Here is a 17,376-nt window from a genome sequence, read left to right as displayed (position 1 = left end):
ATAGCAAAATAAACCAAAATACTTACAAATATAGAAAATATCACTGTTTACCAGTGATAGACAGAATGACTCAGATAGATTACTATCATCGTCTATTAGTATCTATCAGTGTCCTAATAGTATACTATTTAAATGTGTGACTTTCTAGACAAAATGTATGTAACATACCAATAGCAATGTCAATAACTTTGAAAGGTATAATACCACATGTAGATCAAGAATATACATGAGAGATTAAGCCCTAACTTTAAAAGTTCAAGCCTCAAACCAAAGCCTCAAACTAAAAAAATCAAGCCCTAACTTTGAAAGTTCATGCCTCAAACAAAGAAAATCAAGAATTAAACCTAATCTAAACTAAATCTACTTACCTCAATGAAGAATCTCTCCAAGATTGATGGAATAACAAAGATGCATCAAAGGAAAGTGAAAACCAAGAAGAATTGCATAAATTTTGCAAGGAGAAGATAGAAAAACGAGCGGTTCGATTGGAAAATTTCTTTTAAATCCGTTTTATAGCATTGCAACGCTGTTTGCGAGGCGCGCTATTTTTCCGTCAAAACCCTCAGCGTTGCAACGCTGTTTGCATGAGGCACGCATGTTTTTCATCTTTCCATCAAAATTCATAGCATTGCAACACTACCCTGTATATTCTAATATTCTTGAAGTTTTAAAAAATCAAGAAACCATTAATTGAACTTGACATTTTTAAAACGTCAAGTACAATATTTTTCGAAAACCTTCGCTTTTTTAAAACAAAATTTGACATTTTTTTTTCTTTAAAATCACCTATTTCTTGACTTTGTTTCATAAAAACATCAGGTATTTAAAATTGCAAACATCAAGAAATGTAGTTTTTCTTGTAGTGGTAGTCTATCTTAGTCTATCGTTGTCTATCACTGATGGTTGTGACATTTTGCTATATTGTAAATATTTTCAGCAGTTTTTCATTTAAGATAATTACCCATATATATACACACATAGAAGGGTTGAAAGAGAAGACATATATATTTTTTAATTACTATTACTACTACTATTATTATTATTATTATTATTATTATTATTTAATGGATTTTTTTCAAATAAAGTAAAATGAACCAACTTATTTATAAATATAGCAAAATTTCACTATCTATCAGTGATAGAGTGTGATAGAAATCTATTAGTGTCTGATAGATGTCATCGCGATTTATTACTAATAAACAATGACATTTTGTAATATTTAAAAATATTTTCAGCAGTTTTTCCATTTAAAACAATTACCCTTATTTAATTATCATATTAGTTTTCCATTCATTATTTTACGAGGCTCGTTAATGGGGATCAAAAGTGAACATTTTTCAAACGTTGGAGACTTTAATGTTCAATTTAAAAATCGGGGCTAATTTGATACAAACTTCAAATCTAAGGAACCAAATGAAAATATAATTATATATTATCTTTTATTGCATGAAAATTATTACTATTATTTAGTTTTAAACCAACTCTAACTTGAAGGACTAAATTTATATAGATAAATATCGGCAATTAAAAGTAGTTGATTAAAATGAAATAAAATTCAAAGGGAAGGGCCAAAAATGGTACTTTTTTTGTCCACCCAAGATCTATGACTAGTCTTATCGGTGTTCTTCTAATTGAATGAGACAATTAATTGTCATGAGTCATTGATTAAACTAGCTATAGTCAACATTTTTTTCAACTGACTTTTGATTTTTCGTTGTTGACTTTAGCGTCTTCTAGTTGATTGTTTTTTTTCCCCTTCTTTTTTGGTCCATTCTAGTGTCTTGGTTTTGTGACTACGTAAGTGTATTTTATAGAAATATAGGATTCAATGTGATTTTGAGTATATTCTTGGTTGATCTAATACTTATTTTTCAACCAATTTTGTAATTGGTTTTGAAGAAAAATTAATTTGATCACTTATTACAGTTAAAATTTATATGAAATTATTATTATTATTATTTTGTTAAACTTAAAACTCTTTGAGCTAAATACATGCGAAAGTTTTGATTTTTTTTCTAAAATCTATTGGTTTCTTTTCGTGTTCAACTGTCAAAAAATAATTTTGAAAAAAAATCTACGGAAATGTTTGGAGTGTTAAGTTAGTTATAGAAGTTTGTTGTTATTATACTTTGTAAGTTATTATAGTCTTTGGAGTTAAATAGTTTGTGTTTGGGTGTAGACTATTTTAATTTGAGTTTGGATAGTAAGGTTCGGGGTACAAATTATTTTAATTTGATTTCAAAAAGTTTGTATTTGAGATACAAATTATTTAATTCGAGTTTAGACCAGTTTTTGTTTTGGTTTGTAGGTTTGTTTAGCATGAAGTTCTTAAGTGTGAGTTTGGGATTTTGGGTTGTTTTGGACCTTTTTGGTATTATATATTAAAAAAAATTTGGTTCCATCAATTTTAAAATTAAAAATGTATTAGATTTTAAGTTATTATTTTATTGTCCATTTGGTCATTTTGAGATGTATCAATATTGTTCAACATACATAAATTATGTGGGGTTAGGCTATAAATTCATATAATTGATTAAATAAGAAAAGTCTAAAGTTAGAACTAAACAAAAACAACCGATAATATTGTACAGAAATATATAATTAGGAGCATAGGCTGCCACGATTTCTCAAAAAAAATAACTATCATTTAAAAGAAATTTAAGAAGAATGGTTGATGTGTAACATACTTTTCTATGGAGAGCTCGCAATACTAAAATAGGTTATTATATTATATGAATTGAATTGAAATGTTAAATCATTATAAGAGATTCTTTGGAAAATTTTTATCTTATTCTCTAGTACAATTTTTATCTTCTTTGGGAAATTTTTATCTTATTCTCTAGTACAATTTTATGATTGACTTCTTCTTCTTCTTCTTCTTCTTTTTAACATATATACATAGTTTTCTTGCTTTAAACTTTGATGATATCCATGAAGTTATATATAAGACTGTTCGAATTGACTAGAAAAATATTATTTTTCAAAAATAATTTTCATTTAAGTAGTTTTTACATAAATTTATAAAATAAAAACACTCATGTGGTTAGTTACATTTTTTCAAAAGTGTTTTCTATACACAAGTTTATTTGTTATTCTATACACTCAAACGTTTCTATTAATGTCAAATTACTATAAAATAAGACTATTAAACACTATGAACGGATCTTCAGAGTGATCGTCAAAGTTGGAGATTGGAGGTAGTCGTCAGAGCAAGTTGCTAGAGGTGGTCATCGCTGAAATTGGGCATTAGAAATGGTCTTTGCTGGAGTTAACTATCCGAGTGATTGCTGAAGTTGGTCGCCAATGGGTGGAGCCCTTGGAAATATTGGAGGGAGGGAGAGTTGATTACTCTAACCACTGTGTTGTAAAAAGTATTATTATAACAAAATAGAGGTTACAAATAACCATTATTCCCAATTTTCTTAAACACACCCCAAACGGTGAGTAAGTTATTATAGCTCAATCAACTCATGTCGAGTTGGAGCTCCATACACCTCACTATTTAATTCTACTTTAATGGGAGGGTTGTTACCAAATCACTCCTCCTCAATCACACACAACCTCTCCAAAAGCACTTTAGCTTCTAGCAAATAGACATCTCCACTCCTCTGGGCAAACGTACTATTAGATTTTTTTGAAAAAATATTAGAAGAGTTGTTGTCCACATCTGAAAGATTCAAAGAAATGATCGGGTCCAAGTACTATAAAAGAAATCTATGTTTTGGTTTCTAATCATCCCAATTTGAAGAATTTTATGTTTGATACTAGCTCATTTGTGTGAGTGGTATAATGCTTTGAGAGACTACTTTTGTATTTGGGGTCGGAGAGAGATTTTTATGTGTTTGTAATAATTTTTTCACATAGTGGAATTTTTCCACGTTAATTCTTGTGTTCTCAGTTTTATTACTTTCTTTTAATTTCTCTATTTTTTTTTTTTACTTATTCTTAAGGTAGTATGAGGTTTCCCAATATTTACAACCTCTAAGGATCTAAAGATCACTTGTCCTCATGATCACGAACAATCCAACCAAACCCACCTCTACCTCTCACCGACGACCAAGTTGCATCCAAGTTCAATTTCCAACAATCAACCATCGATAGGGACCAGGTAGAAAGAGGGAGGAGGGCACTCGAGAGGAAGCCAAGGGGACATGACCCGAATCTCCCATAGGGTTCGGTAGCTGGGAATTAATCTTAAGGGGACAAGTTTCAAAATGTTATACTATAGTTCCTAAAATTTGAGTTTGGTTTCAATTTAGTCCATTAGGTTTCAAAAGGTTACAAATTTAAACTTGAAATTTGAGTTTTGTTTCAATTTGGTTCGTAAGTTTCAAGGTTTACCTTTTTAACCTCGATTTTTCACTAAATACTATTTGTTTGTCTTTATGCTAATGTACATTAATTAATTTAAAAGAAGTATAATTAATTAAGCTTCACTATTTTTCATCACTATTAAAATTAAAAATTAAAATTTTACTTCATAATTATTTTAATTAATAAAATTTAACATACCAAAGACTGAAATGAAATATTTAGTGAAAATTCGATGTTAAAAATATAAATCTTGAGATTTAGGGATCAAATTGGAAAAAAACTCAAATCTTATGATAAAAATTGTAATATTTTGAAATCTAGAGACTAAATTGAAATCAAATTCGACCAAAAATATAATATCAAATGAAACTAAATCCAAAACCTTGGGATAAAAATGTATTTCTTCCTTTTTTTTTTTTCCCTTTTTTTTTTAAAGTTTAAGAACTTGTTAAATAAAATATTAAAAATTTAGAGACCTATCATTACTTTTTAAAATTAAAGAAAATTTTTGGCACAAACTCAAAACTAAGAACCAAAAGTGCAACATTTTAAAATCTAAGAACTAAATAGAAGCTAAACCTAAAATACAACATTTTTTTAAAATTGTTTTAAAGTTTAATAACTTATTAAACAAAATATTAAAAATTTAGAGACCTATTAGCACAAATACGAAAGTTGAAGGACTAAATAGTAATTTAACCTAAAAACAAACACAAAAATATATAATCTAAAAAAAATAATGATATTATTTTAAATGACAAAATTGCTGAAAATATTTACAAATAATAACAAAGTATCTACAATAAATTATTTGCAATGTATCGTAGGATATTTTTTTACTTTGTCCGTAAATATTTTGATTCATTTTTTAAAAGAGTAAAAAAAAAAAAAAAAAAAGTGTATATGATAATTTATTAAATTGTCCGTTTTTCCCTCCCCCGCCCACTTCTTCCTCTTCCTCTTCTTTTGATTTCCCTCTTCTTTTTCCTCTTTACAAAATTTCCCATTCCTCTTCTTCGCTCTCTCTCATTTCTGAATCCTCAAACCTCAGATTCCTTCAACAGAGTCAATGGGGAAGTACATGAACAAATCCAAGGTCACCGGCGACGTCGCACTCATGGAGGTTTTTTCACATCCCACCACCACTGTCCGGACCAGAGCCGCTTCCAAATCCCTCGCCTTGCAGAATCTCCAGAAATCGTCTCTTCCAGACGCTACTCCTGACCTCTCTTTCTCCTATCTACAGCTCCGAACTCGCCGCCTCGATAAAACCGAGAGGTCTATTGGGGCTTCTACCAAACACGCCTCAAAACCTAAGAAATCTGCTCGGAATTCCAGTTCCGCTACGAAAGCTACCTCCAATTTGGACGCTGAGAGCCAGAGTTTTGCTTTTGAAGCTCAGACTGAAGATTTGGAATTCGAACTCTCCAGAAGGTACATTTCTGTTCTGCTGCTTCATTCGTCACTCCTGATTTTAAATCTAAAATTAGTTTATGGTGGATTGGGGAATTTCTTTGATTAATGTTTGGTTTACTGCCTCCGATATTTGAAAATTGAAAATTTGGCAAATACTTAACACAACAAATGTATATATGTATGTTAGTTACAGTAGTGTCCAAAATTTATGAAGTGTGCCCTAAACTTTTGAACTTTCTTCAATCTAAATTTAGGTTTCTTTTGACATTCTGGCCCCATGAAAATGTAATGGTTTGGGGAATAGAGATGATATGATTTTTTTTCCTCACACAATTTAGTCATACATGCACCCAAACAGGGGAAACTATTCCTGTTCTTGTTTAGATCAATAAGTTCATATGTTTGAGTTGTAGAGTTAGCAAGTGGATTTGTTTTTCTGCCATATGTTATTGAAGTTTTGTTCTGTCTAAAATTTTGCAATAAAGTTAGTTTATTGTTGTTTTGCATTTGGAAGCTTCAAAATTACTGGTAAAGCTCTCTATAGCTTTAGACAACGATTTTATTTATTTTTAGTTTAAAGAAACTATCAGCTACACATCTGACTTTATATGAGTGAGCAAAATAACCATAGCTTAACTATTAAAATGTCTACTCCTTCCTTGAGATCCAAGTTTCAAATCTTCCCATCTCCACATTTTTTGTATTAAAAATAAAAATACTTAATGAGAAAATATTGATGGAGTCATCTTAAAGAAGAAAATTATGATTACGTATTCGGCGAAGCAAAAATACATTAATAAATAAGCACATATTCAAACCAATTTCTGAAAAAACATAAAGCAACTTTATTAGAGTTCATACCTAAAATTAACATCATACGACTAAACCAATAGAGACATTGTAGAATATGCTGAACTTATATGCGAATTGAGATGGAGAAATCAGAAAAGGATTTTTTTTTCTTTTTTCTTTTTTGCCTTTCTTTTTCATGATGTTAGTTGAAAGGACATTCAAATTAGAAACTTTATGATATTGTGTTATTAGAAACAATTATTTAGTTTTCAGAACATCCATAAAGTCAATGAAACCATTTACATTCGCAATGACATATCATTTTCATGGGGCCTAGACATGTCCTGGTGTATCATGGGATGCCTCCTCTTTGTTGATGATGCTTTCTCAAGTTAACAAGCAGTTATTACATATTTTTCTTTTGATATTCTGCTGCTGCCAGTTGACACTGTTTTTGTCCTATTAGATTCATTGTTCAAACTTTATGCATTTGTTATTTACTCTGTATACTGAGATCTAGCATAAATGAGGAATACTTATACAGGCTCCCTTGTGTGATAAATCTTAATATCGTTTTTTTAAAAAAAAAATAATTAATTTTAGCTTGTAGAACTACTGGTTTAGCTTTTCACACAAGTTTTTGATCATGGGTTTCACATTTTCTATGTAAAGATATGAAGTCTTACCCAAATTCCAAAAACAAAAACAAGTTTTTAAAAACTACATTTTTTAGTTTTTAAAATTTGAATTTTATTTTCAAAACACTCCTATAAACAAAAACACAGAAAACAATAGATGGAAGTGATGTTTATAGGCTTAATTTTTAAAAACAAAATACCAAGAACCAACTAGTTGCCAAACCGGGCTTTAAAGTTTTCTTTTTCATTTTAAAAAATGTGGCTAGAATTTTAACCCTGTTTTCAAAAAGTAAACACGAGACAGATTAATTATAAACATACAAGGTGATTATTCAAAAATAAAAACTAAAGACAAAATGGCTAAAACATAGGCTTTCAATTTCTGTTGATTTAAAATCATATTCAACTTCTTTGGCCTGTACAGGCACACAAATGAAAGCACAGCAGGCAGCAGAAACCCCTGTTCCCCTACACAGTACAGTAGTGACACTGCAACTAATGGTATTATTCAAAACAATCTGCAAAGAACCATCCCAACAGCACATGAGATGGAAGAGTTCTTTGCCTCTGCAGAGCACCAGCAACAGATATCATTTATGAACAAGTATTTATTTTGCTCCAATACTTCCTCTTTATCCATTAAAGTTTTTGAGTCTAGCGGTGATTTAACATAATCTAAAAATGAATTGTTCTTCCCTCTTTAGTGTAAGTGTCGAGAACGTGATAGCTGCGAGCAGAGAGGAAGTGTTTGATAGTTGTGAAAAACTTTCATACAAATCTACTGGATAATTGTGCAGGTACAATTATGATATTGTAAACGACAAGCCTCTCAATGGACAATACGAATGGGTTGAACTGGTTCTTTGAGGTTCTCGAGGAATGCAGGTTGCCATTGGCAAGAAAGTGGAGGGAAGAGGACGAAAGATTCAAAAATTGGGACAGCCCCAGTTGGATTCAAGTGAAGGGAGAGAGAGAGAGAAACTAAAGGTATGATGATACAAAACTATCTATTGTGTATGCTGAGAGGCTGGAGAATTGTAGACATAAGTTTGAAAAAAATGGCAGTGTCCTTTGTCCAAATTAAGAATGAGTGAATATTATGCAAAGGGGTGGGGTGGGGGGGTACTTCTAAAGGGCACTGCTCACTTGCTATCTGGGGTCCCATTAAAGTCCATTATGAGCTCTGTCTTTTTAACTTTCCTCATTTGCCTGCTTGGGAAAAGAGGAATTTTCTCTCTTTTTGTTTTGTTTTGTTCTTAGATGTTGGTTGATTACATAGGATGCTAGTCTGGAGTTGCAATGCATATTCATTGTATGTACCCTTTCAAGGCTATATCTATATCTTTCTTTCATCAACATTTATTTTTCAGTTGTAATGCTATCTTTCTTACAGATTTTCTTCTCATTTCACTCTCATCATAGTTTCTTTATTCTCTTCTAGATTCTCTCAATTTTCTGGATTCTGTTTTTATAGATTCGGTTGATAATCATTTAGCCTTATTTAACAACAATTTTGTTATTAATTTAAATCATAGTATTAAATTGTCGTTCCATCGACAGTTCAATATTTCTACGTTTCCATGAATTTGATAGACATATAAGAGGCGAGTTGGTATTTTCATTGTATTGTAGAAAAATTCATGAAACATAAAAAATGAGTAACAAAATGTCACTAAAGTTAATATAATATAAAATAATAGACATCTTAACTTATTTAAAAATATTTTTTTTAAGTTTTATTGATCTAAAATTATTTTTTGATTATTTTTTATTTTTATAATTTTTTTAGAAATATCTATCAAAATCAATATTTCCATTGAAATTTTGATAAAGTTAAGATTTTTATATTTCTGTCTATATCAACATTTTAAACCTTGGTTTAAACTAAGCGAATAAAAATTGTCAGTACATATGTTTTTGTTACTATGTCATTATAATCATTTACCACCCTATAGTACGGTTTTATAATATAGTTCAATGAGCAAAAACATTAGTTTGTTATTAGCTTTCTTTTTCCTATGATCAAATCTTGTTATTATTCTCTCCTAGAAAACTTTTAAGAATATTATAGATAATCCAAGATTTCAACAACTCACTAGTAGGTCATGGAAGAAATCCATCAACAAAACTAATTTGTTCTTAAAGTAAAGCCAGTCGTGACATAATGTTCAAGAATGGAAGAATTTGTAGAGCAAGTTGTAGAAGACGAAGAATCTGTGAAAGAATCAAGTTGAAGATTAGGGTTAAGGTCGCTTGTATTAATGAAACGTGTATACTAGCCTATATATTGTCACATGGCAATACACAAATAACCAACTATACAACTGAATAATTAATTCAAGATAAAAATATTATTTTTGTTGAGACTTATTCAATTTTAATTTCTATACTTTTAATAAATCTTAAAATTAGTCTCTTAAGTCTTTTTTTTTTTTTTTTTTTTTTTTTTTTTTTTTTTTTTTTTTTTCGAAATTGGTCAAAGAATAACAATAATTTTCATGGAAGGAAATTTAATATGTGATATGTTTTCAAAATTTGGAATAAAAACGATAATGAATAATATTTTTTTATATATAAAAATCAATAATAAACAAGGTGGATACTAATTTCAAAACTGGACTAATTTATGGAGATACTAATGAGGGATACACAAGACTCTTTTTTTTTTTTTTTTTTAATATATGTGTGGTGGATCAAATAATGACTAACATTGTATACTCATCCTTTAATTTATTTTTGGTTAAAACTTTAGTATTATGTTTTATTTGGTACCTGAATTTTTAAAAAAATGTTCAATAAATCTTAGAACCTCATATTTTGAGTTTTCATTCTTTTTAAAAATTTATAGATCTTTTTTACACAAAATTTCATGTCTTTGACATTTTATTTTTGTTTCTAATAGATCGTTAAACTTCAAATTTTTTCTAATGGATGAAAATCAAAAACACAAATAGAAAGAGGATTTATTAAAGTTATGATTATGAATAAGTGAAATTATATTTTCCTTTTAAAATGGGCAGTGTTAGGTTAAAAATTAGAGGGAGATAAAGAGTGCTTTTTGACTAATTAAAAAGTATAAAATTTTATATCATCAATAATGGTTTTAGGAATTCTAAAATCAGAAAAAAAAAAAAAAAAAAAACTTACCCATGCTTTTAGAGGGAGCATTTAACTAATCTTCTTTTAAACTTACTTGGAGTAACTCACTTAAATCTTGACACTTTTAATTATTTAAGGGCATTAATTGCTCTTATTCAAGTTAAAACTTTAATTTACCAAGGTTAAAAGTTAGGGTTCATACCTTTAATTAGTTAAAAATATTAACTACTTTACTAAGTTAAACATATAATTTTATAACACACCTTTAAAGTTTGGGATGTTTTTCCTCTTTTTGTACTTTCCGTTCTTTATTTTGCTGTTGACCCTAGTTTGTAGGATTTTGTTTCATTTTCTCCGTTTTTCTCCTAGGTGGATGATATTGTTTGCGTTTATTTTGGCTTTGTTTCGGTCGAGTCCTATCTTTACTTATGCTTTGTTGCTTTGATGCTTGATTCCAGGTTGTGAGATCCCCTTGTTGTTGTATAATAATATCACCTATTTTAAAAAATAATTTATAAGATTAAGAGTGTTTGGAATACATTTTCGAATGTTTAATTTTAAAAATAAATTGTTTTGAAAAAAATTGGAATATTTAATAATTACTCAAAAATGCATTTTAAACCGTTTTTATCAAAAGAGTTTAAATAAAAAAAATTTAAAAAGAATTTTTTTTTCAAGTCAATCGAAACCGACCTCTGAAATTTAGAGTTAAAATTGAAAGAACGAGTCGCCAAAGTCGAAAATAAAATTTAGTTAAAAGAGTGAGGATATTGGTAAATTGAAAAACAAAAATGAAGTGGAAAATATATATAAATAAAGAAAGTAAAGTAAAGTAAATGAAAAACAAAAATGAAATCAATCACATAAAAGAGACAAATGGCAAGAGTGTGAAAGGCTGAGTAATAAAAGTGTGAAATTGGTAAATTGACAATCATGAAGATATGAATGAGCACTGAATAGACAGTACAATGGTAGACCAAATAATTGGATTCTGCATTCATTACTTTAAAGTTTGAATCTCTCTTTTTTAAAAATAAATAAATAAATAATTGAAAATTTGAGAAAATTACCTTTTTGTCCTTAAATTTCTTGTAATTAAGACCATGTTTATCCAAGTAAAAAGCTAAAAAATCAATGGTAATATGAAAAGTGACCCAATTTGATTACATTTTGTGTTGTTTACTTGTGTTTTGTATCCGTACTAACACATGGGACCCACTTTCAAATCTATGAACAAAAAACGTTAACTGATTGATGAGGTGAGCGTGCTCAATCCAATTGCGTCTAGAAATTACGTCATATTGTTACTGTTACTGTTACGGTTACTATTATTATTACTATTCTAGAGAAAAAATTATAAGTTTTGGTATTTTTATTGTTACCTTTGCTGTTATTGTTAATGTTTGATTCTCAGAAGTGATGATAATGATAAATGTAACAGTAGACGTGAGAAATCTAACTAATTGGAAAAATAGATTATTACAATTTATCCATCAATGAAATTCTATTACGACTACATAAATTTTCATTATGATTTAGTAAAACTGACCTAAATTTGCTTTTGGTCTTAGATTTTAAAATGTACACACTTTTAGTTCTAAATTCTGAGAAATCTAACTAATTGGAAAAATAGATTATTTACAAAAGTTGGATGACAATCTTGTATGATGAGTGGATGAGCATGAAAATTCGTTTGAAGCCTTTGTAGGAGCGTTCAGTTTGTAGGTTTGGAATCTTAAGCCTAGGAATGCTAAGCCTAAGGGTTAGGCTGGAAGATTTAGGTAGCCTAGATTTAAGAATACTATGTTTGGAATACAAATTTTATAAATCTGAAAATGAAGTACAGATTTATAAATCTTGAGTCAGTGAAATATTTTCTTGTATTTAATCAGTTATTAGATTTTGGATTAGTTCAAACTTGTCATCTTAATTATTTTAATTATAGTTAAGTTTAAAATAAACTAAAAAATTTAGAAGTATATTATATATATATATATAAAATTTTGAAATAGAGATATGACTATTATAATTTTAATTATTTTATTTTTTAAATAATTTGGTATTTTGATTTACTAAGTTTTGAGATATAAGACTTCGTAACTTTTGTCACTTTAAATAATTTGAAAATGATAGATTTTTTTACTGTAACATGCTAACTTCAAATTGAAATAAACAAGTAATTTAATCTTAAATTCAATTATTGAAAATTATAATTTTTTTTTTATCAAATTACATTTGAGGAATAAAAAAAGTCCTAAAGTTTGGATTTTAATTTTTATTTGGCGCTAAGTTGTTACTAACTTTTTAATTCTTTATGTTTAAAAAATAATTTTAAATCTATGAGCTAGTTAAATTGACTAGTGGAAAAAAATAAAAAAAAAAGTTAAATTAAATTGAAGTTTTCTATACATATATAGCCTAAATAAATACATCTAATTTTACAATTATCAATATATTCAACATACTTAAGATCTCAATAGGTAGATGATCAATTTTCAACTAGGAAAAATAGAAAATAAATGTAATCTCCTAAAATGAAAAAAAAACATTAATTTTAAACAAAGAAGAGAAGAGAGAGAATTAAAAAAAGATAATCTAATAATAATAATAATAATAATTAAAAAACACCAAAAGAAAAATAATTAGAAGAGAAAGTGTATTTTAAAAAAATATTATTGTAATTAAACTAATGGCCTCTTTGGAATGATTTAGAAAAAAATTATTCGCCGGAAGTGGCAGTCGGAGTTGGCCAACAGTGGTCAGTGGAGGCAGTGTCCGGAAGTCGGTCGGCAAACTTCCTAGATTAAGTTAGAACAGAAAAAAAAAAAAAAGAAAAAGAAAAAGAAAGATAACCCCACTATTCAAACAGATTGAAAAAGGGTGTAGGAAGTCAAGACTTCCTAAATCTTTATCCCAAACAACGGTTGGAATTAGGATGTCTAACCCATCCAATCCCAACCCTTAAAACAAACACTCACTGATGGTTTTCAATTCATGGCAAAGTTTAAGCAAAATTTATGTTGTCTAGAGGTGTTTGTGGGTTAAGTTGGGTTGAAACATTTTTTTAAACCCAACCTAATTGTTTGAGTTATAAGGGTTTTAAAAAATAAGTCTTATTAAATAATCACCACTATAAAATTTGATATAGATTACGGTCATATAACTGTAGTTTTATTGGATTAGACTACGGGTTTGCAACCATGGTGTGTTTTAGTATAGTCTATCGTATATATCATGGTTAACATTAGTCATGGACTATATTATACACCACATCTAACGTTTGCCATGGTCTATATGGTCATAGATTATGGCTCCGTTAGTTGTGGTTTATAGTATAGACCTTGACTTATGTTAACTATGGTAATTATTGATAAAACTAACTATAACTGTAGTCTATACTAATAAACCACAAGAAAAATAGTCGTGATCTATCACTATAGACTATGGTTGAGATCAATTGTGCTATATACTAATAATTCATCTAAATTATGTCAATTAAATGAAATCTTCAATTCACATGAACAAGTTCAACTTTAATAAACTAAAAACCTACTACAGGAAAGAAAGACCTACAATAACTTTGAAAAACAACTATAATAAGTTTGTTATAGTGTTTTACACAAAGTCGTGACAACTCATGCTATTAAAAGTATGAGACTTTTTATAGCGTTTTTAAGAGGCTATAAAAAGTTCAACCTTTTTATAACTTTTAGCTACATACTATTAAATGCTTGACTTTTTATAGCATTTTGTGAACTAAGACATTTGATCTTTGTAAAATGTAAGATGGCATTATGAAAAAAACTATAAAATACTTTTATAGCTAAAATATTATATTATTATTTGTCTATTATAGCATTTATTTATAGCTATAATTATTTATTTAATGAAAGCTATAATAATCCTTCAAATGTCAACAAAATTTCTTTTCATAGCTTTTATAAACTTTTCATAGGTTTAATGAATGCTATTATTGCATCTTTTATAACTTCTCTAACATATTCATATTGCTATTATTGTGTTTTATACCGTGCTACACATTAAAAGTCAAATAAAAAATTATTTATAATCCACATAATCAAAATATGATAGATAAATAAATGTTCATACAAGATTCGTATTATCAATAAAAAGCAGATATAGCAATGCTTATCATATATAAACGTTACAAATTACAAAATATTGATATCAAAACTCCAATTAACTCCAACTTAGTTGTGTTTGTGGTCTAGACATTGAATGCATCGATAATCCTTCGTCAATCTACAAAAGGTCATTAAGTAATAAAAAGTTAAGTAAAATTATTTAAATAAAGAACTAAAATAATAAATAGATCTATGTACAGATTAAAATTTTGTTGAGATATTTTAAAACCATGCTACATTGAAAATATATGTTTTAATATGTCATAAGATAATAGACACAACACCACCTAATTCAATCCATGTAAATTGAATAATAAAGGAAATGCATAGCCATCAAAGTGATCTATCCCTGCAAGATTAAATAAATTTTAATATGGGTGAACTTGTGACCATCAAAATAACTTGGAATCACTTAAGTAAAACTATTAGAAACTAATTTGATAAAGCCATAAAAATCACTATAGTGTTGCACATACAATGGAGAGGGAAAATATTGGAGTAAAATTATTGCTGTTATACTGAAACTAAAACAAATATATCATTTACAAATTACTCAAAATTAGCTTCCCAAATCCTCTAATTTCATGCTAAGTAACCCAAAATTCTCAAATCAAATTATGCATTAGAAATCCTATTAAGGACAATAGTTATGATGATCAAAAGTCCAATTAAGAACTAAGAAATCACCAAGCTCATTGGCTCCATCAATGCAGTCATAGAAAGTTAACCTCACATAAATTTGAACTAAAACTTCAATAATACATTCAACATAAAAATGACTTCTCTTTGAAGCATTAGAATGGAACCAATTTAAAAAAAATGTGAATGTCCAAAATACTCAAAATCTTTCCTCTCAAACCACACAATGTAGAGAAATAAGTCATAATTAACTTCAACTCCCAAAAGCTACTTTCATCACATGAACATGATAGATAATAAAAAAATAATAAAAAAAAAAAAGAAGAAGAAACAAATTTTCTTGATAACCATATAACAAAACATATACACCTAGATAAGTACATAATGTTAATTCTGTACTTACCTCTAAATGCCTAACCAACTCCAAAGAAGAAGAGAAAACCCTAAGCTACTAAGTGCACAATAGAAAAAGAAGAAAAAACAGTGAAAATCTATCTCAAATTAAGCTTTAATCACACAATCAACTCAAAACAATAATTTAATTAAGTAAAAAGTCTCAAAAGAATACTTTAATCACACCACATAAATTCTAAATTAAGCTATATTCACACCATAAATTCTAAATTAAATGTTAATCATAATCCGAATCATACTTTGAACAAGCAAAACTACTCAACTTAACTAACATGTATCTACACTTAAAAGTGTCAACTAAGTCATCAAATTTAAATAAATAACTAAACAAAACAAAACATGAACAAAGTCATTGTGTGTTAATAATAAATTAGTAATTTTTATTTATAGGAAAGAGTTGAGAACAACCCAAGCCAGATTCATACACTAAATGAAATTAAAAATAAAATCAAAGAGAGTAAAAAAAGAAAAAAAACACTTACTGCCAATGGAAGACTTGGGTTCAACCATCAAAATCGTATTCCCCTCATTCATCAATTCTTATGACCACAACTCCCACATTCTTCATGTCAGTGATATCATCTGTTACATAAATTTTTCTTTTAAATCCCTCATCAATCATTAGATGTAGAAAATTTGTTTTGGGAATCAATATCCAAATCATAGCCAATATATATTTATCATCAATGTATTGTTCTTAAAAGGGATATCAAATCATTAATCACCCCAAAACTCAAATGAATAGGTTAGCTAAATTTAATTATATCAATGCTTTAACACTCTAGAATGAGGAAATTTGAGATACCATGGTAAATTTTGGGATTAGTAGCGGTTATTGCGTCATTTAAAAGAGTGATAAAATAGTCCACCTAATACTGTTTGGGATTTGAACACCTAAAATGAATAATATGCATCAATAATACCCTATTTATATATATAAAAAAAAAGTAGAAACTACCAAATTAGTAATACAGTATATGTAAAAACCAGAGACCAGTAATACCCTCCCTTTTCAGAAGAAAATGCAAATCAATATTAAAGAAGACACTAGGTTTTTACAAATTTGTATTCTCCTTGTTTCATTTCAAGACCTTCTACTAATTATGCCATTATGTTTTTCTTCGCAACAGGATTCAACTTTCCACTGCCATCGTGATGGTCGTGAAAGAAACAACATTAAATATACAAATCACAAAACTCAGAACAATATACCTAAAAAATCTCATCATCAATGAAAGCCAAAGCAGGAATTGATAAAAAGGAAGAGAATAATCAGATCAAAGCTCAGAGGAGTGCTAACAACAAAAATGATAGAATAGGAGATCTAAAAAAAGAAGATTGAGAGATGAACATACCTTGGGATGTGAAGAAAATGAAGAAGAGAATGAAAATGGAAGAGCCAATTGAAGGAATCAGCTAGCTACTCTCGTTTGTAGGCTCAAATAACTAAGGAAGGTCAAACTCATTCCACCATATGAGATAAAAAACTAACAACAAATACTTACATAAGACCATTACAAGCAAACAACCCAACCCTTCTCTTGGAACACGCCAAGGGCGAAAGATCGAAGCCCTCACACAACCATCAATCTAATTCATATTAATTATTATTTGAATCTTATTCAAATGCAGTAAGTCTCCTTTTATTACATATAGTTTAATTTTGAATCTTATTTAAAATTAACTTTATATTATAATATATCTATATACATTGTATTAATTGTATCATATACAATTAATATTATTCCCTTAATAAATTTGAAAAATTCAAATTATTTCATAATTATTGGTCTTTATTTACTCGTTGTGAGCCAGCAAAGGGACCTAATGAACCTACAGATCATAAACTCCAATGATCTGAGGTTAATCAATTAAACTCTTTAATTAAATTAACCAATAGTCATTAACTATGTGCCACT

General features: G+C 28.4%; 1 protein-coding gene and 1 long non-coding RNA gene across 2 annotated transcripts; one reads left to right on the top strand and one right to left on the bottom strand.

Moving 5' to 3' along the window:
• Positions 1-5,259: 5,259 nt before the first annotated feature.
• Positions 5,260-8,574, top strand: LOC120069967 (cyclin-dependent kinase inhibitor 3-like). The gene is made up of 3 exons (XM_039021812.1): positions 5,260-5,748; positions 7,585-7,764; positions 7,958-8,574. Exons 1-3 carry the CDS (start codon positions 5,384-5,386, stop codon positions 8,025-8,027), a joined length of 615 nt encoding a protein of 204 aa, XP_038877740.1. The 5' UTR covers positions 5,260-5,383; the 3' UTR covers positions 8,028-8,574.
• A 5,823-nt stretch (positions 8,575-14,397) lies between these two features.
• On the bottom strand, positions 14,398-16,950 carry LOC120069966. The gene is made up of 3 exons (XR_005479729.1): positions 16,813-16,950; positions 15,940-16,039; positions 14,398-14,522 (listed from the first exon to the last, which is right to left on the bottom strand). It is a non-coding gene; the product is annotated as an uncharacterized LOC120069966 (long non-coding RNA).
• Between the last annotated feature and the right edge of the window lie 426 nt (positions 16,951-17,376).

The sequence above is a fragment of the Benincasa hispida genome, unplaced genomic scaffold, assembly GCF_009727055.1.
Source record: "Benincasa hispida cultivar B227 unplaced genomic scaffold, ASM972705v1 Contig712, whole genome shotgun sequence".
NCBI classification, from domain to species: Eukaryota; Viridiplantae; Streptophyta; class Magnoliopsida; order Cucurbitales; family Cucurbitaceae; genus Benincasa; species Benincasa hispida.
The sequence above is the reverse complement of the archived record's forward strand: the minus strand, read 5'-3'. Positions and strand labels throughout refer to the sequence as shown.